This window comes from Podarcis liolepis (genome assembly GCF_965112155.1).
Source record: "Podarcis liolepis genome assembly, chromosome: 14".
Taxonomy (NCBI): domain Eukaryota; kingdom Metazoa; phylum Chordata; class Lepidosauria; order Squamata; family Lacertidae; genus Podarcis; species Podarcis liolepis.
The window spans coordinates 28344123-28370958 of record NC_139569.1 but is presented as its reverse complement, the minus strand read 5'-3'; the positions used below and the strand labels follow the sequence as shown (position 1 = coordinate 28370958).

At 40.9% G+C, this 26836-nt stretch overlaps 1 protein-coding gene across 10 annotated transcripts in view; it reads left to right on the top strand.

The window, feature by feature from the left end:
* MAP2K5 (mitogen-activated protein kinase kinase 5) overlaps positions 1–26836 on the top strand; it is a 127579-nt gene that overhangs the window by 22176 nt on the left and 78567 nt on the right. For all 10 annotated transcript variants that reach the window (XR_014519054.1, XR_014519055.1, XR_014519056.1 and 7 more), the window contains exons 8-11: positions 4997–5061; positions 17896–17935; positions 25878–25946; positions 26030–26111. Coding sequence is in view for 7 of the 10 variants with exons in the window: in XM_083475154.1 (XP_083331280.1) it covers positions 4997–5061; positions 17896–17935; positions 25878–25946; positions 26030–26111 (256 nt within the window). In the remaining 3 variants the exon portion in view is untranslated. The remainder of the gene's footprint in view (positions 1–4996; positions 5062–17895; positions 17936–25877; positions 25947–26029; positions 26112–26836) is intronic.

The window sequence follows — 26836 nt, the reverse complement described above, 5'->3', positions numbered from 1 at the left end:
GGAGAAAAAGGTGTCATTAAGGAAGCAGTGGTTTAAATATTCTGTCTGAGAACAGAAATGTTTTTAATATTCTTGATGGAATGTGGAGGATTTTAAACACTAGATGGGGAAAGAAAATGACCCTTGTAGATGACTTTGGGAAGCCCAGGCATGCAAAGAGTTCTCAGGAATTTAGGGATATAAAGACCTGCATAGTTTTCAAACTGTGGGCATTATTCATACCCCTTTAGTGTTATGTAATGTTTTAAAAATAAGTGAATGAAGGGCTGTTGTAGTAGATGAATAATTGTATCTTTAATTTACTTAGATGCTTATGGTGACCATCAGTTCTTTTGAAATGTTGTGCACCGGAAGTTCTCCCCATCATTTCAGCAGAGCAGTCAGATCTAAAGGGGTGGAGGTGTAGACATTCTCTCCCCCAACCCTGCTGCCAATTGAAGCAAATGAGAAAGCAACCTTGCACAGGGAAACAGGGACAGGGCTCTGCACTGAGAGGGGTGGTTGGTGGTGGCAGTCATGGATATCCATTGCAAGTCTAGCCTGTTTAAGTTCTCTTGATGTCAGTGAAATCAGAACATTCTTAACTAGGGGGAGGGGAGAGAATTAATGTCAAGTTCCCTAACATTGTGTGGTCTTGTTGCTTTTACTGACTGTATTTGATTCAGAGACACGACATGGGAAGTTTCTTTGGTTATAACTTCTAAGGTTGTTGTTTTTTGTTTTGTTTTTTAACAATTTGGTGGTTTCAGCTATACTTTAGTATAGCTGTAGTACAGTGGATAATTCTTTGTTTCTTTTTCCTTTTTTTGCACCTTCTGCTTGAAAGCATTAATAAAGACATTTTTCCCTGATAGCCTCCACTTAGGTTTAATAAGGAATTCATATTAATCATTAAAAGAAAGGGGACACGATTCTTCAAGATAATCAAATATTGACAGGTTAGAAATAGCTTTCTGCCTAGGTTCATTGATATAGGTTATGTGATATAAATATTTATTTCTTTTCTGTCACTCAGAGAAAATGCCGCCAATTGATTCAGCATTGATGTAGTGTCAACAGTTCATAAGAAACATTTGACTGGCTTGTGTTTTCCGATTAGTCTCTGCTCTATAAAGTGGGATTTACTAAATCTCTTCAATTGTCTGCTCATAGAGTGTGACTGCTTTCTGAAGCCATTAGAGCTTCGATTGGTACAGAGGAGGCATAGCTTATAGGGCCGGACTTCTGCTAGAGCTTTACGTATCAAATAAGGATTAATTGAGCATTTTTGTTTCTAATGATTTATAAGAGATGCATGCTGCTTCTCTCCAGGACAGCAGATATAAACAAAGAATGTTTTGTTTGCTGATCCGTAATTGGATACTCTTTTACTTGCCATTAGTTCTATTAACATTGGCAGCCAATCAAGGTTGTTTCAGAAAAGTTAGTATTTCAGAACCTGCTATGAAGTTGTAGTTATGATTTTATTGAGGCTTCCCACTTCGTAATTATTATTGATAAATTACTAGGTATCTATAGGAATGTCTCTCTGAGTTGATCAATTGGATTTTACATCAGTAAAGTAGGGCATCCGTTGGCGTCCTGATAGTGTCTAGATGTTTTGGCCTACAACTCCCATCAGCCCCAGCCAGTACCACGATGTTCACTCCAACTCCAGCATCATGTGGCCATGCTGGCTGGGGCTGATGCAAGTTGCTGTCGAAAACATCTGGAGTTCATCAGGTTTGCAGTTACATACCATGGTGAAGTATTTGAGCCTCCACACTTGTAATGAAAAGGCCAAACCAAGATGGCCTGTGTTAGGCCTCTTGTTCTCATCAAGGAGTATGTCAGACTAATTTGGAATTGGGGACTCCTTGGGAGAAAAAGCCTTTGATTAAATAGGAGAAACATTCTTTGGACAGCCAGAGGAAGTCTGGTTGCTCTGTCAGTCAACCCTCAGGCTTGTGGGTGCTGCTACTGAATGCTAGGTCAGTTTTAGGTAAGGTCTCCCTCATCCATGACCTGTTGCTGGATGAGGAGGCCAACCTGGTTTGTATTACTGAGATCTGGGTGGGTGAGCAGGGTGGCGTTGGTATCTTCCTGCTGTGCTCACCTGACTACTCAGTGCGGCATCAGAGCAGGCTTGAGGGTCAGGCAGAGGGTTCCACTATAGTCTATAGTAATTTGCTCTTTGTCTGCAGGCTCCCTGTCAATTTGAATGGATTTTCATTTTGTATTTTTATGTTATGAACTGCCCTGTGATCTTCAGATGAGGGGTGGCATGCAAATTTAATAAATGAATGAAGCAATGAAGTCTTGTGATGGGCACTCAGGAAACATTAGGGACTCTGTTGGTTTACTATATTAAATAATAATAATAATGCCTCCCAGCCCGAGCTGACAGATGTGGTCTTGGATGTGGCATGAGGACCCCCAGGTTGTTGGTCCTGCGGAAGTCAACATTCACAATGAGGCTTCTAAGTCTGGGGCTGCTCATAACCTTATAGCTTTGCATGACAGCAGTGGGGCTGTCCCAACATGTCATCAGCCTGACACATGTTGCCAGCCACACTCTGGCAGGAAGAGGGTCATCTGAGAGGAGGATTATAGCATTAGCTGCTTGTGTGGTCAGATCACCTCCTGTTGAGTTTTAGACTTTCAGTTGCTTTCCTCCTCTGCAGTGGTAGGGAGCCTATTAGAATGGTCTGCCCTTGGAGACTGATGGATCCAGTTGGTTTTCCAATGACTCTAGGGGATTTTTTGGCTGGCAGCCAAAACCTGGCTCACCTGTGGAATGCAGCCAGCTCAAGCCACAGAACTCGGTCATCATTAGGGGTCACAGTAAACAGGTGTGTAGCTCAGAGTTGCTTTAATGGACCTCCCAATGGGTTGTGGCAGTTTGGATTTATTTTACTCTGGTTTCAAAATTCATCTGGCCATCCTTGGGCACAGTTTACACTTTGAAGAATATGCACGCTCTAGGTTGGTGGTTCTCAAAGGGTCTGACACGCCGTACTGGTATAGCAGGAGAGGATGGCAAGAGGCGGGAAGATTCAAGGACAATAAGTATTATATTTTGGGAATGATTCATGTTCTTATGTAGCTGCATTATTCTATACTTTCTGGATGTCTCATGATCCTATTATATAGTAGTTGTGTTCTATGTTAAAAATCAAGCACTGCTAGGAGTTGTTTTTGTTTCCCAATGTATTTCTTATTAAATAAAAAATTGGTGTGGTGCTAGCAGATTTTTATTCTGAAAGTGTGGGCCAGTCTGCTCAAGGTAGCAGTCATGGGAAACAATAAACTCTTCTTAAAATAGGTGACTTGGCCAAACACAGGTTAAATGAAATGGAGTGAAGAAACACTCCTGCAAAACTCCCAGTACAGTTGTGCTTGTGAAACCTTTACTGGTCCTTCCTGAATCAAAGCTTGTATAATTAAGCAACAAAACTGCTACTCCCCAAAGGACATTTGCAGTGATGCAAATCTGAAGTGTTTCTTTTCCGATGTCTCTGTACAAAGGTAGATTAAAGTAACTGACCTACATCAGAATTCATCGGGGGAACTTTTACAGTGTAAGTCCATTGAAATGATTGGCAATTGCTGTTCAGGAGAAGTTTGTGTAGATAGTTCCCCTCATTTGTATTTACTTGGATCATAGTGTGCCCATTTCTCCAGGGCAAGAAATCCTTCAGAGACACTTAAGTTCATGAGTCTAGGTGCTATTTTCTTTTAGGTTTTTCTTAGTCATACCTTTTATGAGGAAACAGCATTTCAGGAAAGGTAGAATTTCTCAAAATGGTCTTCCCTTCTTGGTCTGCTTTTGTTGAAAGGGGAAAAATCCATTCAGGAAAAAATCCCATAGCATAAACCTTAATTTTGATTCATGGTTGGCCATTGGGTATTAATTAATTTCAATATATTAAGTTTGCTGCAACAAACTAAACAAGCAATTTATATGAAGTCTACTTTTGTGCCGTTGTGCTTCTGATGATCACAGATTGCCCAAGTTTAGACTTGCACATTTATAGAAATAAAAAATACTTTCTTGGATTTGAATTGTAGTGCAGCGCAGCAGGGAACATTTTAAGCTTGGCTCTTGTTGCCTTCAAGAAGATTAGTTTTGAACATTTTATCTTAGCTTGCAGTTTGCTTCTAAAATCAACTTTCTGTAGCTGAAAGCATGCTGAAATATTTTGCCCAACAAAACCTGTGTGTCAGGATTATATCTTTCATGATAAGGGTATACTTGTTATAGTACATCTGTGAAACTACCTTTATTTTGACTAGTGCTCATGCATCTCTAGTAATTTAGTCTTCTGGACACAATGCCAGGTGCTGGATTGGTACATGTGGATGCAGTGGGGTTGATCTCTTAACATCTGCTTAGTGAAAAATATTATCAGGGTAGGAGGGAGGAGTTTGCTGTTGGGTAGGAATGCCTGGATCTGCAGCTGACTCTCAGTCTCTTAACTGGTTTGTGTTCTACAAATTTTGGAAACTACTTATTTTGTGATCTCAGGTTGACCAAGATGCCATCCTTGGAACAAGTTCAAACATCTTTTTTTTGATGGCTCTTCACCAGTTCTAGAACTAAATTGTAGGTGGACTGCAGTGACAGGTTCCTGGCCACATTTAATGTCAGTGTTGGCTGTGGGCCTCTCAAGCCCCCTCCCAACCTAGGCCTTGGTTTGCAGTCAAGACCTCTTTTCTCCTCTCCATATCTGTGATCTGCTCCTCTTGAGCTATGTTATCATTCCATTTTGACACCTTTTATCAAACTTTAATGAAATGACCCAGGCAAACAAATTGTCATTAAACTTTCCATCACTTTGTCCCTTGGTATTGTCTTTTATAAATTGGACAGCAAATGTTGTATTGATCTCCTCGTTCTTGCAGCTGAACTTGAAATGACCCAGACGGCTGGTTGTTTATGGCCTAGAGTTGCTTTTCCTTGACACTTCCATCCACGGTATGACATCTCTTTTGTTTTTCTTTCTTTCTCGTGGAGATGAATGAACAAGACATACGGTATCGAGACATCCTCGGTCATGGCAATGGAGGAACCGTCTACAAGTGAGTGTTTGCCCCCCTCCCTTTTCTTCTTTTTGCTCTCAAATTTTGGGAAAGAGAAGGCAGTGGTCCCCCCCCCCCTTCTCTAGGAATGTGTCATGAGGTGTCTGGCCTTTATTCTTCCTCTGTGAAGCACTGATTGTATTTAATGTTTCTAGGAGTTGCCATAACTACCTTAGATCTTGAAAAATGGCCCCTGTTTTTATGTATCTTGTTTGGTATTGTCTGAATCCCAGGCGGATGTGGAAAGTAGCTACTGTACTCTGAAAATGCTATTTCTGGAGTGTTGTCACTCTTGCTTCTACTGAGTAAATAAACTGAGGTGGAAGATCAGAACACCCCATATACAAGTGGCCTGGCATACCCATAACACTAAGCCATGGTTTGTTTAGCCTAATTATAGTTTGTTTGAACGTGTGAAACAAGCCCAGCTGATTTCTGCCAAAAGAAACCACAACGTGAAGCTATGGTTTACTGTTGGATTACAAACCATGGTTTGTTTTAACAATGGTTTGGGGTTATGTTTGAAACCAACAACCTTCCTTGGACATGGCTTTTTTGACCACCCCATCTTAGATGCTTGCCAAGCTGCAAAAGCATGATGTAAGAGCAAGTGGAAAACAAATCAAGCTTTGAAGAAACTGGCCATGACTTGTTTGCTCGTCTGTGAAACAAGTCGTATTTTGAACAAACCGTGGATTAGTATTGTGAACACAGCCAGTTTATTATTTTTAGTGTTTCATATATTGTTAGACAGTAGGGTTACAACAAGCAAAATGAAAAAGTTATTTGTACAATGCAGAATCAAGCTAATGGAACTTCTTGCTATCACAAGCATAAATGGCTTTAAAACTGGATTAGATGAATACATGGAGGATAGTTCAGTCGGCAGCTAGTAACCATATGTTAAATAAACAACTTGTGGAACTCTTTGCCAATGCTTATTGTTTGACCAGCCCATCTTTAGTTTCTTAACCACTGCCAAGCTTGACACCAGAGCTACTTGTACCTCATCAAATGTATGCTTTTTTGCCCATTAGGGTGGATTACTGTGATTTCCTTAACCACTGTGTGTGATTACAGTTGCCTTTTGAGAAATTGGCCACCTTTTTCAACATGTGCATATGGTACCCATAGTTGCCAGAAACGTTTGCTAATGGTGGAGTTGCCACCTTTTGAATTTGATGATCAATGAATCATCTAATCAACATAAGATGCAGCTGCCTCTCCTGTTATAAGAATATTTGGTAAACCTGGTGTAGCTACACAGTTTGGGGGTAGTTTAATCCTTTTGTCCAGTTCTAATTGAGTAACAGCTCCAGGGCACCTCTCAGATAAGAGGCTAAGGATTTGGATTTGGATTTTCCACTTTCCCAAAATTCAACCCTTTTGCCTAAAACTATTTGGTCTGATTGAAAATCTAGCCCTTCTAGATAGGTTTGCCCCCTTGAGCTTTGCTTACCTTGGCACATCTTAATACAAGCCCCTGTGTGTGGGTGATAGGCGAGAGAGGCCGATCAATCACCCTCTGCTCAAATATGGGTAGCCCCATCTGTATTGGCATTCTCTTGAAGACACACCTGTTTTCACAGGCAATCCCTTGATCTGAGTGCCCTGTTCTAATGGCTCTGTTATTTAATTGGAATTTTCTGTGTATTTTAATCATTGTTGTTAATGTTTATGTCACTTCTTTTATACTATTGAAAATTGTATTGGCATTAAGTGGTATATAAACTTATAAATATTGGTAATAATAACAGCAGGTAGAAGCTGACAGATGTGCAGTGGACAAAGCCTCTTTCAGAACTGGGAGGTTATTCTGTGGTTACTCATACAACCTGAAAGTGAGAGATGCATTCACCTCATCACCCCAGTTGCACCTGTTCAGCACCAACTAGCTTTGAAAGTTAATGCATGTTTTATGTTTACAGCTCCCTTGATACTCTCTCCCACTTTTATGTGTGTTTGTCGCCCCTCTTTTAAAAAAATCCCCTAAAAGAAACCTTGTGCAGTGAACTCCCTTAGCCAGCTGCCTGCAGAAACTGCCTACGGAAACCCTTATTAATTTTAAGGATTACAATAGCAAGGGGGTGCTTTATTTGACAGGAAAGTCTTTATCTCCTACATAGTGCAAAAGTTTAAGTCCCATAATGCAAGCATTCACACTTAATAGTCTGCAGTAGTGTATGAAAAATACCCCACAAGGAATTAAAATAAAACTTCATAAGGAAAGCCTTGAGGGAATGATAAAGATTTCTTCCAGGAAGAACTGTTTTCCATATACAAAACACATGTTTTTGTTTTCTTAAAGACATTACTGTGTAAGTTTTTTTGTTTTTAAAGAGAATTTTAAAACCACAACATGCTTTTAAATAGATTTCTGTTTACTATGCTGTCATGGAAAAATATTACATTGTTAACCTGGTTTAATTCCAGCAGCCTATCTGCAACCTCTCTGTCTGTGAATTTAAGTTGGAGCTGACATGTTATGTGGCATATGTTATACTGCCACCCAAGTCAGCATTGCTATGTTAAGATCTCTCCCCTTAATACCCCCTTTGCCAAGCTGGTTGCCCACCAGGTGTTTTTGGAGGCCAATTCTGGACCCACACGTCCTTCCACAGTGGGGACATTGGTTCTTGGGCAGGAGTTTATCACAGTGTGGATTTGCCAAGCGTGCCTTCCTCTTAGCATGTTTCTCCCTTGCGTTCTGAGTTCAAGTGTCTTCGAAGTCCATAACACCTTTGGTAAAGGCTGTTCACCTGGAGTTCTCGCAGGCCAGTGTTTCCTAGTTGTCGGTGTTTAGACTACTTTTTTTTAGATTTGCCTTGAGACAGTCTTTAAACCTCTTTTATTGACCACCAGCATTACGCTTTCCATTTTTAAGTTCGGAATAGAGTAGTTGCTTTGGAAGACGATAATCAGGCATCCGGACAACATGACCAGTCCAACGAAGTTGATGTTGAAGAATCATTGCTTCAACGCTGGTGTTCTTTGCTTCATCCAATACACTGATATTAGTTCGCCCATCTTCCCAAGGGATGTGTAAGATTTTTCAGAGACACCGTTGATGGAATCTTTCGGGAAGTTGGAGATGGCGTTTGTAAGTGATCCATGTTTCACAAACATGCAGTAAGGTTGGTAGTACAATAGCTTTGTAAACAAGCATCTTGTTTACATCTTGTTTTGGTCTACAGCTCCCATCAGTCAGCAGAGCCGTATGATGCTTGGGCCTATGTGCTGTGGCGGCTGGGGCTGATGGGAGTTGTAGTCCAGAACATAATGGAGGGCACAATGCTGGCAAACTGTTACATCACTTAAAACCAGCAACCTCTGTCCCATACCTTTGACTGATGTGGTTAGTGATGTTATGGGGAAGGCAGAAGAATGCTGTTTTCAGAGGCACTTCCTGTCCTATGTAACATGTGGATCAGCCTTTATATGAACAGCTTTCTCAGCCTATTTAATACAGTATGTTCATTGGTGATCATTATCTATAAAAGTTCATGGCACAACAAACCATTTGAGACCATGTAAGGTTTATCAGAACGGTCGTTAGCTGTGGAAGTTTATTTTGAAATATTTCCTGGGATTGAATGGAAGACTCAATAGGGGGTCAATTATATCCTGTGTTTGATTGTATTGCCTTTATTTTATTGGATTTCTTAGCTGCTTTTTAATCAGGTCCCTGGGCAGGTTACAGTAATTTTAAAATATAATATAACAAATAAGGTTGAGACAATTTTTGAATCAGAAGATTAGGGTGGGTGGGTTATACGTGTGTATCACACACACTGTGTGTGTGTGTGTAAGGCCAGGTTAAAGAAGTACATCTTCAACATATGGCAATAGTTATGCAATGAAGATGCTGGAACAGCTCTGTGGAGAGGGAATTCCACAGCTTAGGGGCTGCTATAGAGAATGCCCTCTTCCAAGCCACCATTACCTGAACTATATAGGCATTGCAGCTATCAAGAGGGCCCTCTCTGCCAAACATAACACCCAGGATCTGTGGGGAAAGAGGTACTCTCTCAGATATTTAGAGTCTAAGTCATTTAGAGTTTTAAACACTAATGTGAGCACCTTGAATTGTGTTACAGCAGAAGCCAAACTGAAATTACCCCATTTGAAAGCTTACAGGTGGTTGAATTCTCTCTGGCTATAGGTAGCAGCCACACATATTGCCTTGGAGGCAATTGATGATCATTTTGTCAAATAAAATGAATTACAAATGCTTCTGCTGCTACATTTTATATTTTCTGGCTTCCAGCTTTCCACACTCTCTGCATGTTTCTGAAATGTGTGCACCTCATATTGATTTGTAACTGAAGAACAAAAGCATGTGTGTGTGTGTGTCTTCCTAAAACCCTTCACTGAGTCATAGCCATTATGGCAATGAAATATTACTCGCATTTCACAAACAAGAAGGAACGTTTCAGGTCGCTGAGCAGAAGTGTTCAGTTTCTGTTTCCAGGTGAACTAACTATTATTGAAATAGTTTATGGAGATTGAGATATTGATCACTTTCATGCTAACCGTGGCTTAAGGGAAGAGTGAGAGAAGGGAGGGGGGTTGTGTTCTTTAGAAGACACCATTTCACTGGAGTGTGTGTATATGTGCCTATGTGTTTGGGGTATTTACTGCCTCTGTGGGTTTATTGCTTGAAGAGAAGGGTATCTTTGCTTTATTTTTATGACAATATAATTATACTTTAGAAATGCACTTGATTACTCTGTGCAGCAAAATTGTTCCAGTGCATTGCCTAGGCCAATACTGCTATACAAACAACTTTTCAGTCAATTGAGTTGGGTTAAAAAAAAAAATCAATACTTTTATAGCAATATTTCTAGAGAGAACTTGCTGAATCCAATTTTTTGTCCTTCTGTTTGTTTAAAGAAAAGGTGGTTTATAGCTCTTAGCTTTCTGTTATGTTTATTTCCACCCATTTTAATAACTTAGGAATGGTGAGCACTTTGAGCTTGGCACCTGGAATTTAAGCACCCCTGGATTTTGATGCTGTTCTGGTAGCTCAGTACAAAACTGCTCAGGCTATGAAGTGTGTTTCAGCATATGGCCAGTTTGTCTGAATGTTCCTTGAGTGTTCCATTCAAGCAGTGAAGCAGCTACCACTCAACACCTCCTAGCTTGCCCTCACCTCAGAGCACCGCTTGACACTAGGCCAATGTCCTCCATCCATGCCCCAGCCATTTTATTTAATAGAATTTACCAGAGATTGTTTGCTTGCTTGTTTGTTTGCCACCCATCTGACTGGGTTACCCCAGCCACTCTGGGTGGCTTCCATTAAAGTAAAACACAGTAAGTAATAAGTTTCTCCTTCCCTGCTCACAACAGCTAGTGACACCCCCAAACCTATTAAATCCTTATACATTGTGAACTGGATCTGATTTACGTTCAGTTGTTTCCAGTATTCAGTCTAGCGTAGTTATATGCTGTGGACTTATTAACTCTATCTAATTTAAACTAGATATTTTTGTGTGTGTTATCCCACAAATATTTGCCAAAAAGCAAGTATGATAGAGTATATAGGCTGTTGTGTATATATTGGAAAATATTTGTATACTGTAGCATCTAGGGTATTTACTTAAATTGCTTTTCTGAAAAATAATTCACTAGAAAGGCCAAGTGGCACTGAAAGTGGGTTTGCATCTTGCCACATTTTTTAACTCAGTTCCTGGTTTACAGAGCTCTGAGAAATCACTTTTTCTTTTTCTTTTTTGCAAAATTGCTTCCTCATTTCCAGTGAAATATGTTAACAATGTGATTTATAATACAGCGCACACTTTCTAACATTTGTGGCTGAGCAGAAACAGCACTGAATTATTTAGACAAAAACACCTTATTAGTATCATATAAAACTGTGTCACTGGTAAATAACACATAATATTTCTCACTTGAATTGCGTCATCTAAACTTTTGCAAGATCTTCCACATGTTTATCCATGTCTGCTCATTCTGGCTTTAAGAGCTTGGTTTAGATTTATGAAGAGCCTAATAGATCAGACCAAAGTTCTATCTAGTCCAGCTTTCCTTTTCCAGAATCAGCCAACCAGATGTCTCTGGGAACCTCGTAAGTAGGGCAGAAAGGAGCATGGGCATAGCCAAGTAAAACAATAGAAATACGTAAGTAACTGACTAATCATGTCAGTTCTGGCCCCCCTGACAAAAATCCTGACTACGCCCATGGGAAGGGACAGTCCTCCCCAGTCATATGCCTCCCTTGTAGATATACTGCAAGGGTGGGGAACCTTTTTCAGCCTGAGGGCCACACTTCTTTCTAGGACCACATGCCAGTGGCTAGAGGCAAAAGTTGGTGGAATAATGGGTGTAAATTTTCTGTCCGGCAGAAGCACTCAATGAAGATGCATAGCAGGACTGGTGAGGGGGGTGGCCTGGAAGAGGTGGTGTAGCTAGGGAGAATACTGCGGACCAGATAGAGAGGCTTGAGGGGCCACATTTGGCCCCAGGGTCTGAGGTTCTCCACCCCTGGTATACTTCCTCTGAACACGAAGATCCCATTTAGCTAATCATGACCAGGAATAACCTCTTCACAAGCCTATGCTTGGTACAGGGAAGGAAAAGTCCTCATGGACTGTCCCTTGCTGAAGATGCTAAAATTTGCTTCCGAAGAGCAGAAAGAATGGCCCTTCTCTGTGTCCCACTTAGAGTGGGAAGCACATTTGAATGGGATGGAAGAGAAAGCAGAGGGACAGCTTGGTGGCTGCCACCAAGACTATGTAACACTTGCCCCCATGAATATCACTTGGCCAACTTCCTCGCTGTTTTTCATCAGTCATTAAAGACTGGCAGATTTTCATTGTATGTGGCAGATAATGTGTTTATGTTTGGTTTTAACTGCTGCTCCTCTCTCCTTGGTTGACTGTCTTTTATGCTGTTAATTAAAGTGGCATTTTAAACATTGATTTTGTACCAGAAGTGTGAGATATAAATATTATTAGAGATTTTTATGTATATAACTAGCACAAGATTGATGCTGCCCACAAGTTAGGTGAGTTGGAAAAACGGATTAGGCAGTTTGGTCTTGGTCTATCAATAACTATCTAAATAGATAGCCATGATATCTAAATAGAGACTCCATGTTCAGGGGCTGTACAGTGGTATATACGTTTCAGGATACATATGCTTCAGGTTACAGACTCCGCTAACCCAGAAATAGTACCTCGGGTTAAGAACTTTGCTTCAGGATGAGAACAGAAATCACGTGGTGGCGGTGTGGCAGCAGCGGGAGGCCACATTAGCTAAAGTGGTGCTTCAGGTTAAGAACAGTTTCAGGTTAAGGAGCCCAGATAGATCAGAGAAGGTTGAGCTTAGTTGCACCTTTCTGGTCTGATATGATTGTGCTGTTTTGCTTTTAAAACTTAAAAAAATCTAGTGCACAAGAGGTCTGGTTTTTTTTGGGGGGGGGGGAATCTTTCACCATCGGAAACATCAGCCTCCTGTTTTCCACTGGGTTTTGTATCCTCTTCCTCCTTGTCTGTTTTTACCCTCTTGCATTCATCTAACGATTGCTTTAACTATATCTGGGCTACCACCCCACCAAATTCCTGTGGACAATCGTTACAGGTTAACCAAGACTGACCGGTGATTGCAGTTCACTTGTTTCCATTGACCCCAGCCGTTGGCTGCCTGGCTCATAAAATCTGTTATGCACAAAAGTGCATAAAATGAAGATGAAGTGCCTCCTCCCAGCCTTGACAAAAACCGTTCCTTCTGCTGAACTGGCGCTGCAATGAAAGTAAATAAATGAATGGACAGCAATCACAGCCTAGTTGATGAAACTGTTCAATTAAAGCACAGACATTTACATGGTGTAATTTCCCTAAATTGCCAATGAGCCCCTTTAGACACAACCAGTGTTCAAATTGATTTCAGCATTGATTTTGGCTGAAGCTGATAAATTTCTGCTTGTTAGTTAAAGTAATTTTGCAGAAGACTTTGTACTGCAGTATTGAAGTGTTCATTTAGCTGATGGTTAAAAGAGGAGTTATTTACCGAGGGCTGCACTGTTGTTCTGAGATGGAGCAATTCCCCAATCATCTTTTACTTTTACTTTTAATTTTTAAAGCTTCAGTATCCCAATCAATAGGTGACTGAAACTGATTAAAACTTATCCAACCAGCTGCCTATGGCAGTTTAATTAGAAACTGGTTGATTCTTAAATTAAACTTGTTTTTTTACACTGTGTACTCATCCTCCTGAATTTTCAGCAAAAAGTTAAGTTGTTCTTGATTAAAAATAAGTCAGGTATTTTTGGTAAGGAACAACAGAAGCCTGTTGTTTATTAGGAGATGGGATCTAACATGGTTAGCTCAGTGAGGGTTATTGCAAGCTTGTTCAAGCTGTACAGAGAGCATGGATTGGCATGTTGACTGCCTTCCATATAAAAGCAAACAGGAGTATAGTTAGTTTCTATTCCTTCTTCAGCAGGCCATTTTTTTTAAGGAGTCCACCTAGCTGTCAGTCACATACAACCCCTCTTCAGAAACTGCTTCACTGTTTGCCACCGCAGTTTAAGGTGTTCACATTAAGCCCTAAATGATTTAGTCTCCAGATATATGAAAGCACTGCCTCATTCCCTACGGACCCTCTTGGGTATTTAGATAGGCAGTGGAGGCCCCTCTTGGTAGTTTTACCACCCTTGGAAGTTTGTAGCTGTGGAATTCCCTCCCCACAGAGGTCTGTCTGGCACCTTCATTGTATAGCTTTAGCTAAAGGCTCAACTTCTTTAACAGCCAAGTCGTATATTTTTAGGACCCACCCCCTTCTTCTGATGTAAATTATTTTAACTGATTGTAATATAGTATTTTATCATTTTAAGCTGTGCTGGGGCCTTGCAGAAAAGGACTGGTAATAAATCCTTTTTAAAAGTGGCTAAACAAATTTATAAAGCACAGGGGAGCGTTCAGGAATGTGATTCCTTTATCTGCAGCCTAAAATGGTACAGTCCATTCTGTCCCTGCCGGAATCTTTTTTTCCCCCTCCAAAAATTGTGTGGCGGGTCTTGAGTCATTGGAAGAGTTTTAGAGGCACACAGTTTGTGGGCCAGGGCATGCCTTCAAGTTAATAATGAATCATTTTGTGGTCATTATTCAAGCATCTGCGGTGGGATTTCAGACAGAAGGAAGGGCTGGCATAGATTGTTGCTCTGAACGAGCTGAGTCCCAATAAGAGCTGCTCTTTACTAGCGCTGCTCACTTCTGAATATCCTCTTTTTAACAACCAGCAAGTCAGGCTAATGGGCTTGCCTATTACAGAAGGCAACAACTGTCAAAGTGCTAATTTCCTGGAAGCCATCTGAATCTTTTCTTTTTTAGACGGCTGTTTCAGTATGTGAAAATATCATCATTAAAACCCCCAAACTCTGGCCATTAGCACAGACCAGAGTGCTAAATCTAGAGTGTGCAAACAAAAAGGCCTGGAACCAAATTTGTACGTGATTTTGCTACATGTTGTCTACAGCCAGTGAGCATCATATCCTTGCACAGTGTGTAATGTTTAGAGAAAGTGAGCTTCTCATGCATGAGGATGTGATCGGCTGGTTTTCCCCTGTTGCTTATTTTATTTCTGGAGGGGTGGTGCTTCATTTTGTTTTCTGATCCAGGAGTTTTTGAGCACTGACGACTATCGTTGAGTAATGTATTATGGAGCCAAATCAACAGCTGCCTTGCAGTAAGGTTCCATCCAAAATAAGAGGATGGAGATTATGATTAGAGACATCTTCCCCTCCAGCAGGCTTTCTGAACATTGTGTAGTTAGTTATTTCCTCTTCTTGGGCAGCTCATGTCAATGTGTCTACATTTGACTGCTGTTGTGCTCCTGTCCTGCTTGAGGGCTTCTCAGAGGCATCTGGTTGGCCACAGGATGCTGGACTAGATGGGCCTTTGGTCTCATCCAGTATGGCTTTCATTGCATTCTAGATACTCCACAAATCTGACTCTGTCAGTGCTTCCTGTCCCATAAGAAGGAATCAAGGGGAACAATGTAGCTTCAACCAGGAGGCAGAAACAGTAACAAAGACCCTTTTCTGTGGGTCATCTTTATGCTGGTTCTAACAGGCATCTGTCACTTACATTACCGTGTTGAGAACTTGCAAGATTCTGGAGAAAGCAGTTTCAGGTTCCTTGGTTTTTCCTGTCTTGACTTCTTGGGCTCATTGTTCTGGTCCCACCACGCGCACACGCACACACACATGAGCTCATGACCCTTCCTTCAGGAGGAGAAAAATAAGCAACTAGGAAAATTTGAATGGTTTTGCTCTCAAGTGGTATGTGTGTGCACACACGCCTGCCTCTGATAACACAGTCTGTCTTTCTGTGCCCAAAATAGCTATCTTGCCAGGTCTGGGCACATTGCCTTCTCAGAGCTCCCTGCAGGGAAGCATTTGAATTTTCCAAGTGGTAGAAACTTAGAGTTATGCAAAATGGACTTGGCCCACACCAAGTCCCTTCAGGCTTCAAACGTCTGGGGATATGGTTAATAGTCAAGGTTAATAAAATATTTGACACAATTGTGCTGGTCATGCTTAAAAGCTGTTCTTTGTAAATGGATATAGAAGGCTCAGAGTAATGAGCACAAATAGGTAACATTCAGCAGGAGAGTTCTGTATTTTGTTTTTGTTTTCCTGGTGGGGAGGTGTCAAAAAGCAACAACTGACACTTCGTCTTTCCTGTAGTCTGTTTAAACAGGATAGGAATATCGAATGTAGCAGCAGCTTAAAATAACTACTCCAGCCGTTAGAGGCTATTCAGAAGAATGAAAACTGCCAATCTTTACCGTGAGTTAATTTTTCTGATTAGGTGAGCAGAAAGCAGGGTTAAAAGTCAGTGAGATGATGAATCAATGCCCTTCTAATTTAGAAATAATACTGTTCTGTTTGGGAGGAGGGCTTACTATACCATGCATTATTCTGCAAGATTTTCAGCACCCTGTTAATTGATCCAAATGCTTTAATTGGAAAATCAATCCATAGATTATAACACTGAATTATCTCAAGTGATGTTATATTTAGAGGATATAAATTTTGACCAGGTAATGAAACAAACAAATCATGTTTTACTTAAGCAAGTCATTTTAAAGATATCCACCTGGATCCAGAATATTTTGCCTTTTTGATGCATCTTCTTCCGGAAAGCAGAACTGCGGGGATTTGAAACTACACAAAGCAGCCCTGCCCTGCCCCCATTCTTTTCACCACAAGGAGAAGATTGGAACATTCTTTTGGATGTATTGCTCTTCTTCCTATATTGAAACAAATGGGGGAAGAATTGTGTGTAGGAGCTCCATGTCCGGCCCTGAATTGGGTTTGGTATCTGGATCAAGGTAGCAAGCACATAATTTAAATGACCAATGTCAACTAGTTGTTCTGCTTAGTATTCACTTGCGGGGGAATGTTTTTCCAGCAAACTCATTGGGACAGGTAATTACTGCAGCAGCTACAGCCTAATTTGAAGTGTTAGCTGTTAATTAAAACACTGCCGAGGTGTCCGGTTTTCTTTTGGTGTAACCAAAGCTCCCATTCAGACTCCATTAATCACTTTACAGTTAATGTGCTGCAGGAGGTCAAGACAATTGAGATGCCATGGCGGTCAGGAGTAAACAAGTTTCCTTTCTTCCAGGTAGCATGGCACTTGCAGAAGCCAAGGGGATGCTCTGCCCCTGTGGGCACGGTATCTGTTTTGTGATCTCTTTCTCAATGATAATTAAAAGTTAAATTGCTACTGTCAATGCTCTGTAAACCAAACCAGGTACTTGCTCTTTGCTGGAAATTTAACCCAAACTTCCACGGATGAATTGGCGTGCATCATAATTAAATCATCAAGTCTTTCCTTTTAATTCATTTGGAAACAAGAGACCATCCCCATCCCCACTCCTCTCATGGAATAAGAAGGTGGTGGGAAGGATCGGCTTTCTTGACAGGCTAATTAAGTTGCCAAACTGCCCAGCACAGTACGTATTGAACTAACAGACGTTAAGCATCCCATCACAGATGTTTGTTTTCTTATCGTTTCTGCTTATCTGAAAGTCAAAATGTTCTGCCATTGTTGGTTCATCAATAGTTACCTCATGGATTACCTTCTATTTGGTTTATTGACTGTGCCTTCTGCTGTCAGTCTCTCAATTATCATTTAAGAGGATATTCTTCTTCTCTGCTTTTAAATGCTTTTTCTTCAAGTATATTTGGGATTTGCATAAATGCTGCTAAAAAATTACTTGTGTTTGCAAATAAATCACATTGTGCATAATTTTAATACATACTGTAAATTGTATTTTCATAAATTAAAATTAAATAATAGAAATGTAAATGTTTGAGTGATTATTCTGTAAAAAATTATAATATATATGAACAGAGGCACTGAGGCTGCAGTCCTTAGGCTAGCAAATCACATTGCATTTTATGGTGTGCTTTTTAGTTGAGTCCTGCAATGTCCTACCAAGACAAGAATAGTCCAGGTATTGATACCTGCCATGTGCTTGATATCACCCCCTTCTCTGTTTTTGCACTCCCAGGCAGGCAGCAAAATGGGAAGCCTATTTAGCTTTTATTAAACCACATTATGCAGTTGATTCCATTGGTGAATCAGGAGTTGTGAAAGATTGATTTGAGTTTGCAAATTGGAAAGATGTCTGAAGCTGTTTACTTCATAAGAGCTAGAACTGGTGATGTGTATCACCCAAATTAACAAGTTGCTCAAAAATGGCATTGACTGCAAGTATTCATTAGTGTAGCAAATCCAAAGAATGGATCTCATCCCCTCACTGCAGTTTGAACTGACTTTTTCTCTTTTTTTCTGTATGCAGAGCAAACCATGTCCCCAGTGGGAAAATACTAGCCGTAAAGGTATGTTCTTCCAAAAACTGCTTTACAAAAAAGTCCTCTCCTACCCTGCCCCAACCATCAAATTCTTATTTCTGCATTATTTGTCTTGGTGCATGAAAACAAAACATATACATGTTCATGCCATAATGCAAAAAGCATCACACACATACACATAATTGTTATTATATTATCGCACCACTACACACTTTTTCTTCCCTTTCTAGGTCACACAAGTAGTCTTGGGAAGTATTTGCATGCATTGGAAAAGTACTGTGTACCGATGAACTGGAAACTGTCAGTTAGAAAATCTCAGATACTGGTGGTGCACCAAGCACACTGGCCCAGCTTGTCCATTCTGTTGCTGAAGCCTTCAGCATTCCTAGAATATGTTTTCAAGTGCTTTCTTCATCTTCCTTCTGAAATGGGTCTTCCTTTCCTGCTTCCACTCAGAGACCTTCTGTCTTCCACCATTAAGGCATCAGCATACTCTGGGAGAACAACAAATTCTTCCTAAACTTAAGTTGCTGCTGACCTGGCAAAATCCAAACCCCATGCTTTGGATTACAGGCTCCATCGGCCCCTGCCAGCACAACTGCTGAAGTCCAAAACATCTTGGGGTGGGGTGGGGGAGGTGGCACCAGGTTGGTGAAGGCAGTGTTAGACAAATTGCACTGAATTCCCTTTTTGGAATCTACCACTTCCTGGTTGGGAAAAATAAGCCTGATTCTTCTGTTAAATAATGAGGGCTTTGACAGCAAATATTGCCCTGATTTGTGCAAACACACCCACCCCTTACATATCAGAACAGGTGTCATTTTTCAGCAAGCCTTACATGGAGATTATTATCCCAACCTGTATCTGCATTGGACTTGAAATTGTTTTTATCTACTGTATACTTTTTGTGTGAATGTGTTTCTTGTTAAATCAATATATTATGGGAATAAAATAATAAGTGTCTGATCCCAATACTTTCGGTGCCAGTAAATCAAGGTTTATGACTGAAGCACCGACACAGCTTTATCACTTTCTTGCACAGCTGTAGCTACTTAAGAGGTTAAGGATAATCACAGCCGTTCATGTGAGTGTGAAGACTGGTGGTTTGGAAACAAAGCAGGTGTGGACCAGTGTGAGAGCCAGTGGGGTATATTGGTTAAGGACTGGGCGAACCAGATTCAAGTCTGCAACTCAGGCAGAAAGCTCACTAGAAGACAATGGGCCAGTCCCCATGTCATAATCTTAACTTTCTTCACAGGGCTGTGGTGATAAAATGGGAAGGGAAGTAAAGAGAGGAGCCATAATATTTGCATTGAGGGGTTCTAAGAGAAGAGGTGGGGTTTAAATATAATAATAATATAAACACTGACAAGACAACCACTCAAGCCAGGATGCCAGTGAGCTGGTGAGCAGATTAGCTGGCCAGCTGGTGAGCAGATGTGGGCCATCTGAGAGACACTTGATCTTTTACCTGAACGGCAAGTTGCTCAGGCAGAAGTTTCAGGGTAGAGGGCCAGAAGGAATCTCATTGGCCTCCTATGTCACCTGACTGCTTGTCGGAGCAGCATCTAAATGCAGCAGAGAAGGGGCCAGCAGCTCTGTCCTCGGACAAGTCCTCATGGTGGCTCAGAGAACAAGATACCTTTGGCACTCCGGCAGCTAAACCAAGTTGAGGCTGCAGGACCTTAGGCTGGGCATAAGAATGCCATTTGACTTGTTGATTCGGGTATGGAAATATATTGAGCCTTGCTTTGTGGAAAGAGGGGAAAGAGTTTGAAAAAAAGAGGGTGCCAGCAGTTTATACTCCCCCTCCCACTTCAAAACTTTTTCTGTTTACTTAAAAAAAGAGGCAAAATCTATATGAATTAAATATGCAAGAAACTCCTGCTTTGTGGTTTCCTATCGGCTGATTCCTGTGGAACGTGCCCTCTGAACCTTCCTACCTCCTGCGGGAAGCCACACGACTGAGGAGGTAGCATCCCTCCCCTTGCCTTGTGTGTGAGGAGGCCGTGTGCTGTTCTGCAACTCCAGTGTTTCCTTGCTCTTAACCTAGCATTTAAATGGTCCATTTGATTAATCATTTGTATACTGACTATCGTACTCCCAAATTTCCTCTGAGTTGTACATACTGTAAAAGACAATTATGTCACCACAGATTAAATAAGTGAATTAAAATGGAGTTGCAGCTTAATTTGACCTGTGATTTTGCTCTCGTTCCCTTTAGTGGCGTGCACACCATTCCAGCAAATAGATGAAGTCATCCATGACAGCCGGTGATGAATTGCCATCGCTATACTGTATATTTTAATAGCCTCTCACTAATTTAAATTGAGCACCGAGTAAATTATAATTCAGTCACTTGACTGCTTGTATTTAACTTGACAACTCATCCTTATTTGTCCTGGAGGTGTAGGAGAGAAGTGGAGAAAATGGGCTCAGGTATTTCTCATAGGGTTAACCCTTTCCCCTTGCAGTGTTCCGTGTCAAAGCCATTGTAGATAGGAACTTGATTGCTATTTCTGTTGCTGCTGTTATTTAACACAAGGCGGGGCAATCATTTTAGGGCTGGGAGTCACGTTTCCCATTTTAAATTGGGAAATGGGTTACACTCGAACTGTATGAACATGCTCCCTGACCCCTTTCCTTCCTTACCACCCCTTTTATTGGCACACTTCCGCCCAAATAAATTAATAAAATATATGGGGCCAGAATACAAATGCAGGTCCCAGTATTCAATACCCTTTGTCCATTTCTGTATTTAGAGTAACTAAAATCATGTTTAAAAAAAATCATGTAGGTGATTTAGGGCCCAGAGTTACAGTGCAGTTCTAAACATGTCTACCCAGAAGTAATTCCTACTGAATTCAAAAAAGCTTACTCCTGGGTAAGGGGGGTTTGGTTTTTATTTTGAGTCAGTGATCCAACAGGAAAATCCTGGCTGCCTGTTTGCTGACATATTTTATATCCTGTACCTTCAACGTAATTTTGTATCTCAGGGCAGCCAAGAAAGTAGTCAGAAACAAGAAGTACAATTTAGGTAATAATGTGTGCAAACTAGCTTATTTTAATAGGTGGTAAAATCAAACTGCTCTAAGTTACATGTTTACATTAGCATTTTTTAAAAGCTGGTGGCTAAATGATAGCTGTGAGTTCTCCAGGTGGTCCTCATTGGGGAGGGCATTCCAAAGGTTTACTTTTAGTGAGCTTGGGGAGTTGAGAGGAAGTTGTGCCATGTTGAAATGGGTGGGTTTATGCATGACTGATTCAATATCAAATCAAGCCACAATCTGGATCTCCTGCAGTTTCCTAGCATCCTTTAAGTTGGCTGCGTGTGGTCCTCAGCCTTACTTCCAGTGGGGAAACTAGAAGAAGAAGAAGAAGAGTTTGGATTTGATATCCCGCCTTTCACTCCCCTTCAGGAGTCTCAAAGCGGCTAACAATCTCCTTTCCCTTCCTCCCCCACAACAAACACTCTGTGAGGTGAGTGGGGCTGAGAGACTTCAAAGAAGTGTGGCTGGCCCAAGGTCACCCAGCAGCTGCATGTGGAGGAGCGGAGACACGAACCCGGTTACCCAGATTACGTGACTACCGCTCTTAACCACTACACCACACTGGCTTTCCTAGAAGGAAAGAAGGAAGGCAGAGCAAGACCAAAATGGGGAGGAAAGCCAAAACAGAGGTGGGGGGAAGTCCTCTGTAAGCAATTGGTTCAGACCTCTTGCAAGAACATCTTCCCTTCCAGAGAGAAAGAGAAGCTGGTGACAGAGGTGACAAAGAAAGAAGAGAATTTGATCCTGCCCACCTTGAGCCCTGGTCCTGCCCACTGCTGGCATGTGACCCCCTAAGGAAATGCAACCCTTTCCAGAAAAAGTTTACTTGCCTCTGTCCTAAAATAATTCTGGCTAAGTCCACAGTGGTGAATGTACAATGATTACTGTTTTGAACTTACTTTGGGGGAAACAGAAGCTCCTTAAAATTGCATAGTGGGTGTTTCATGTGGCATGCCGTGGCCACAGTTTTTCAGTGGTGCGGCATGAGATTTTGTCATAGTGGCCGATCTCTGCGGCAAGCCTTTGCTCGTGAACACATTGTGGCCTGGAGCAATTGGCAGCATTAATGCAATGTTGAGTAAAAGCCATGTGGTAGCCATTTTGTGTGAAGGAGGGCTAAGACCCTTCCATTCTTAAAAATCAATGTGCCTGTAATTCACAGCAGCTCAGGGACTTTCTTCATTTCACGTCTTGGCTGATGCAGCATTTGCCATCCGTGACATCGAATCCAGTCAATATTCGGCTAAAGCTTTTGCAATGGGGGAAGCTGGGTTTCGAGCAGGGTTTTAACAATTGGAAAAGCAATCTCTTTTAGATATGATAGAGGGTTAAATTTTGTTGTTGTTTTAATGGGCAAAATTGATACAGTGTTCCAGCAGGTTACTTTGTTTTAAGCTTTCCACCCTGGAAAAAAAATGTAAGTGAATATTGTTGGCAAATGACTATTGATCTGGAGAAATGTGTTAAATGTTCTCTTGGCAGCCTTTCTATTACAGTTACAATTTAGTTTAGTGAGAGCTTTTATAAATAACCCTAAAGCAAATTCTTGATAGAAACTGGTTATGCTCTTTTTTCTCTGTTTAGACAGACATCAATACTGTAAAATGTAGGTTTAGAAATGGGTTCTTTTTGTGTGTGTGGTGTGGTGTTTTGTTTTGTTTTAAATCAGAGGCCATGTTGCTTTCCATTGCCAACCTCATGTATTGTTGGTTGTGTTAATCCTGCAAAATATTATTGATTCTCAACCAAGTACCAAAATCCTTGGGAGTGTATATTATTATTATTATTATTATTATTATTATTATTATTATTATTATTATATTTTAATTTATTAATCACTTTCCATGAAACATCCTAAAGCAATTAACGATAAAAATTTTAATAATAAAAACATATGTAAAAACAATTTCACATCCAATACATAAATCTAAATAAAAATCTCTACCTAAAAGGTTTGTTGGAAAATGGACTTCCGGGTTAGCGCCTCCGGCAATGGCGGATTTCCTCTGACCGGGAGGAATCCGCTTCGTGGAAATTAGGGTCTGGAACGCCACGGCGAGGCGGAGACCCATTAAAAACCACAGGCGGGAGAAGCCTGTGGACGTGGGATTCGGTTGGCACCTTTTGCGCCTCCCCTACTCGCGGGGAAACCCGGTTTCAGGGATCCGGAGCGACGTGGGGTGAGCGGCGCGGTGCTTCGAATCAATTGTTTTTTTCACGAAGTGAAGCCGCATTGCTGTTGCCGGAGAGCGCTGACTTTTTCCTGTGGACAATTGGACTTTAAACAACTACCCGTGAGTGGAACGGAAAATTGGATTAATAAACATCTTTAATTTGGCACCGAAGCGGGAAGGTTCCAAACAGGAAGTCCGCCTTCCGCTTTTGTAAATAGATTGAAGCAAAGACATTGCAAACTAAAGTCTGGAAAGTCTTTTGTAAAGGATTAAATCTCCATCGGCTAAAATTACTAAACCCCCCTTGGAAGCAGGAGAAGAGGGGGAAAGTTTAGATTGTTTAAGCCTGCAGGAGAGAGAGTGAAGAAAGATAAATTACCACCGTTTTGAACCTGGGGACGGGCTGCCAGGGAGCGACGTATTGGGAAAGTTCATTGACTGTGAATAAAACGTATGTTGACAGATAGTTAAACAAGAGAAACATATTGATTCCAATGTTTCCTTTTGCACTTGAAAGGAGCAAAATATCTGAAAATCGAAATTAACTTTGTTAACTTTGTTGCTGGACCTGCTTTTAAAAAGATGGATACAAATAGAAACTGTTTCCCCTAGAGGGAGCTCTTGAAACTGTTGCAGGAGTGGATCTGGGGAATTCTCCAGCTGTAGAGATTAAAGACCGTGAGAATTAGACATTGACCTTGGACAAGAATGTGGACAGAAGAAGCCTTAGTGATTGCTTTTTGCAAAACAAGTGCTTTATTGGAACAGCTTCATGAGAAGATGGATGCGATGACTACTAGCATTGACAATTTTGGACAAAAAAGGATTGATTTGGGACAAAAAGTGAATACTTATAAAGAAACTACTCAGGAACCGACCCAGGAATCTGCTTTGACATGGCAAGCTGTGTCGAAGACAAAGGAGGAGGTTGTTGTTGAACCTCAAGTAATACAAGTGGAGAGAGCCTCGGCCTTGTATGAGCATAAGCTGTTGCTTTTGAAGACCGAATCTGGAGAAAGCCAGATTTGGAGAAATGGAGTCCCGCTTGGATTGGAGAAGGAAAGTTGGAAAGATCCCTTTATGCAGGGATGTTCTGGCCTTTGGGATCTGGTTTTGGGCCAGGAGGAGATTGGAGTGGCGAGGGCCTTTAACTTTGGAGGGACTTTGAAACATGTTTTGAATTATTTTTTGGATTTTGGCCCTGTCTATGGAGAATGGGCTGACCTGTCGAGAAGGGATAAAGACATTGTTAGGTTGGTGTCTTCCCGAGATCTACTCCTCAGTGACAAAGGAAGGAAATTAAGAACAAGATCAGCAGAAGACAAAGTAAAGTGTAGGTATAAATATGAAGAAGATCTGCAGAAGGGACATGGAAAAGAGTTAAGAGCCTCGGACAGGAGATCACCAGGTTGATGGACTAGATGGAATGGATAGAAAAGACTGACAGAACCCGAGACCAGGAAGAAGAGACGGTGGATGAAGATTGGAAGAAAGTTTAAAAAATTTATTTAGAGAAATATTGAAAAATTTATGAGTGTTAGAAAAAAGTTGGAATGAAACTATATGGCTTTAGTACAGGGGTCTGCAACCTTTAAGACAAAAAGAGCCACTTGGACCCGTTTCCGAAGGGAAAAAAATCTGGGAGCCGCAAAACCATTGCGACATTTAAAACAAATATATCTCCAGAGCCACGATCTGACAGCGGGCGGGAAGGTGACATCGGGACGGTGCGTGACTAACGCACGCACCGCCCCCATGCAACGTCACAGCCAGTACAGCGCCCGCCACAGTGGGGAGTCTCGGGGCGCACAATGTGCCTCCTCCCCTCGATAGTATCCGCCCCGGAGCCGCGGCAAAGGTGTAAAAGAGCCACATGTGGCTCCGGAGCCGCGGGTTGCAGACCCCTGCGTTTAGTAGAAATGTTATAAGGAGTTATGTACAAATAAGTTTTAAGTTTTAGGGTTTTTATGGTAAGATAAGGTTAAAATAAATTAAGACGTTTAAATGACAGAAAATAGTGAAAGATGGAAAGGATTTGCTGAAATAATGAATAACTAGAATACAAAAAAGGGAGGTGTGAGGAGGTCGATGAAACAAGTTAATGAAAGACAAAGATATGGAAATATTGGATCTATTTTTAACTTTTTTGCTTTTGTTTTTGGTCTTGATGTATTGTGTGTTTTGTTCTTTTTTTCTTTTTTTCTTTTCTTTTTTATATGTATTGATTTGTATTGTTTAATCTCTCTTTTTTTACACTTTTTTCTGTAATTTTAAACTTTCAATAAACATCATAAAAAAAAGGTTTGTTGGAAAATGAAAAACTTCTGTAGGCACCAGAAAGACAATAAATATGGTACCTGTCTGATATGTAATGGTAGGGAGCTCCAGAACACACCATAATTTTATTTAAAATGTGTTGCCACTCCCAGGGTCAGATAAAACTGACTTGGTAGTTGTCTGGTTTTCAACCAGTGTGCCACCCTGAGGTGCCTTGAAGGATGGTCAGGGATAACGCGGGCAACACTGGCCGGTAACTTATTAGGTGTGAGCTTTAGTTACTGGTAGCCAAGGTGTTGATCTTCACTTAAAATATCCTATTCTGTTGGCAACAAACTGGCAGTTTGTTGGTGGTAGCCAGTTGACTTGAGCAGGAGTTTTCCGTGCCACCTGAAAAATATATAGGTTTGTTGACAGTGTTCACATGCATTATGTAATGAGATATAATGTTCTGATGCTTACTTTCAGGTGATCCCTTTAGATATTACACTGGAACTTCAAAAGCAGATTATGTCAGAGTTAGAAATTCTTTACAAGGTATAATTTTCTAGCATTTACATTTCGATTCTATGTATAGTATGTCTTCAACATTGACAGCATTTTTCTCTCTTCATCTGCAGTGTGATTCGTCCTATATCATAGGATTTTACGGTGCTTTTTTTGTAGAAAACAGGATTTCCCTTTGTACTGAATTCATGGATGGTGAGTGGTGCTTGCATATTCTTGAAAAGCCTCAACTGTTTTTTGTTTTTTGTTTAATGTAATTGGGAAATCAATTTGAACATTTGTGCACATCCTAAAGAAGCACAAAGCGATTCCTAGTACAGATGGTGCAAGATGTCTTTTCCTCTTTTTTTAGGAGGTATTTTAAAAATAATAACCTTTCACAAGCCTTAACACATCAGGCAGGCGAGAGTCATGATTACTTGATGTTAAGTATGTTACATTTTCCTCAATGTAGCTGCATTGACTTTTTATTGAAAATTTAAATAGAACAGAAGTAAATGCTGCTTTATCTGTTGCTTGATATTTTCAACTTCCATACAATCTGTCTTTACTGACAAAACAGCTGTTCCCGCTTTTAATGTTTCAGTCGCCAGCACAGATTTTCCTTTAAATAAGCCTATTAGCTCACCCATTGTCCTGTGTGTTTTCAGCAAGCGGTAGTGGGTTGGGCATGGCAGGATTAAAGAGTTTCAGAGATTTTTTTGCCTGGGTTTCCTTAGCAATTTAACCCCATTGTTCATCCAATTAAAAATGTATCACATGAACAAGGCAGATGCACCTGAGCAGGTGAGTCAAGCAATTGATTTTGATAGCAGGATATTTCCTCCCTATCCCTGGCAATATCACAAAAGAATTCTGGAGCACTACTCCAGGACTGTGCTTTCCTCTCAGATGATGCAGTGCAGTGGCTTGGGCCAGCC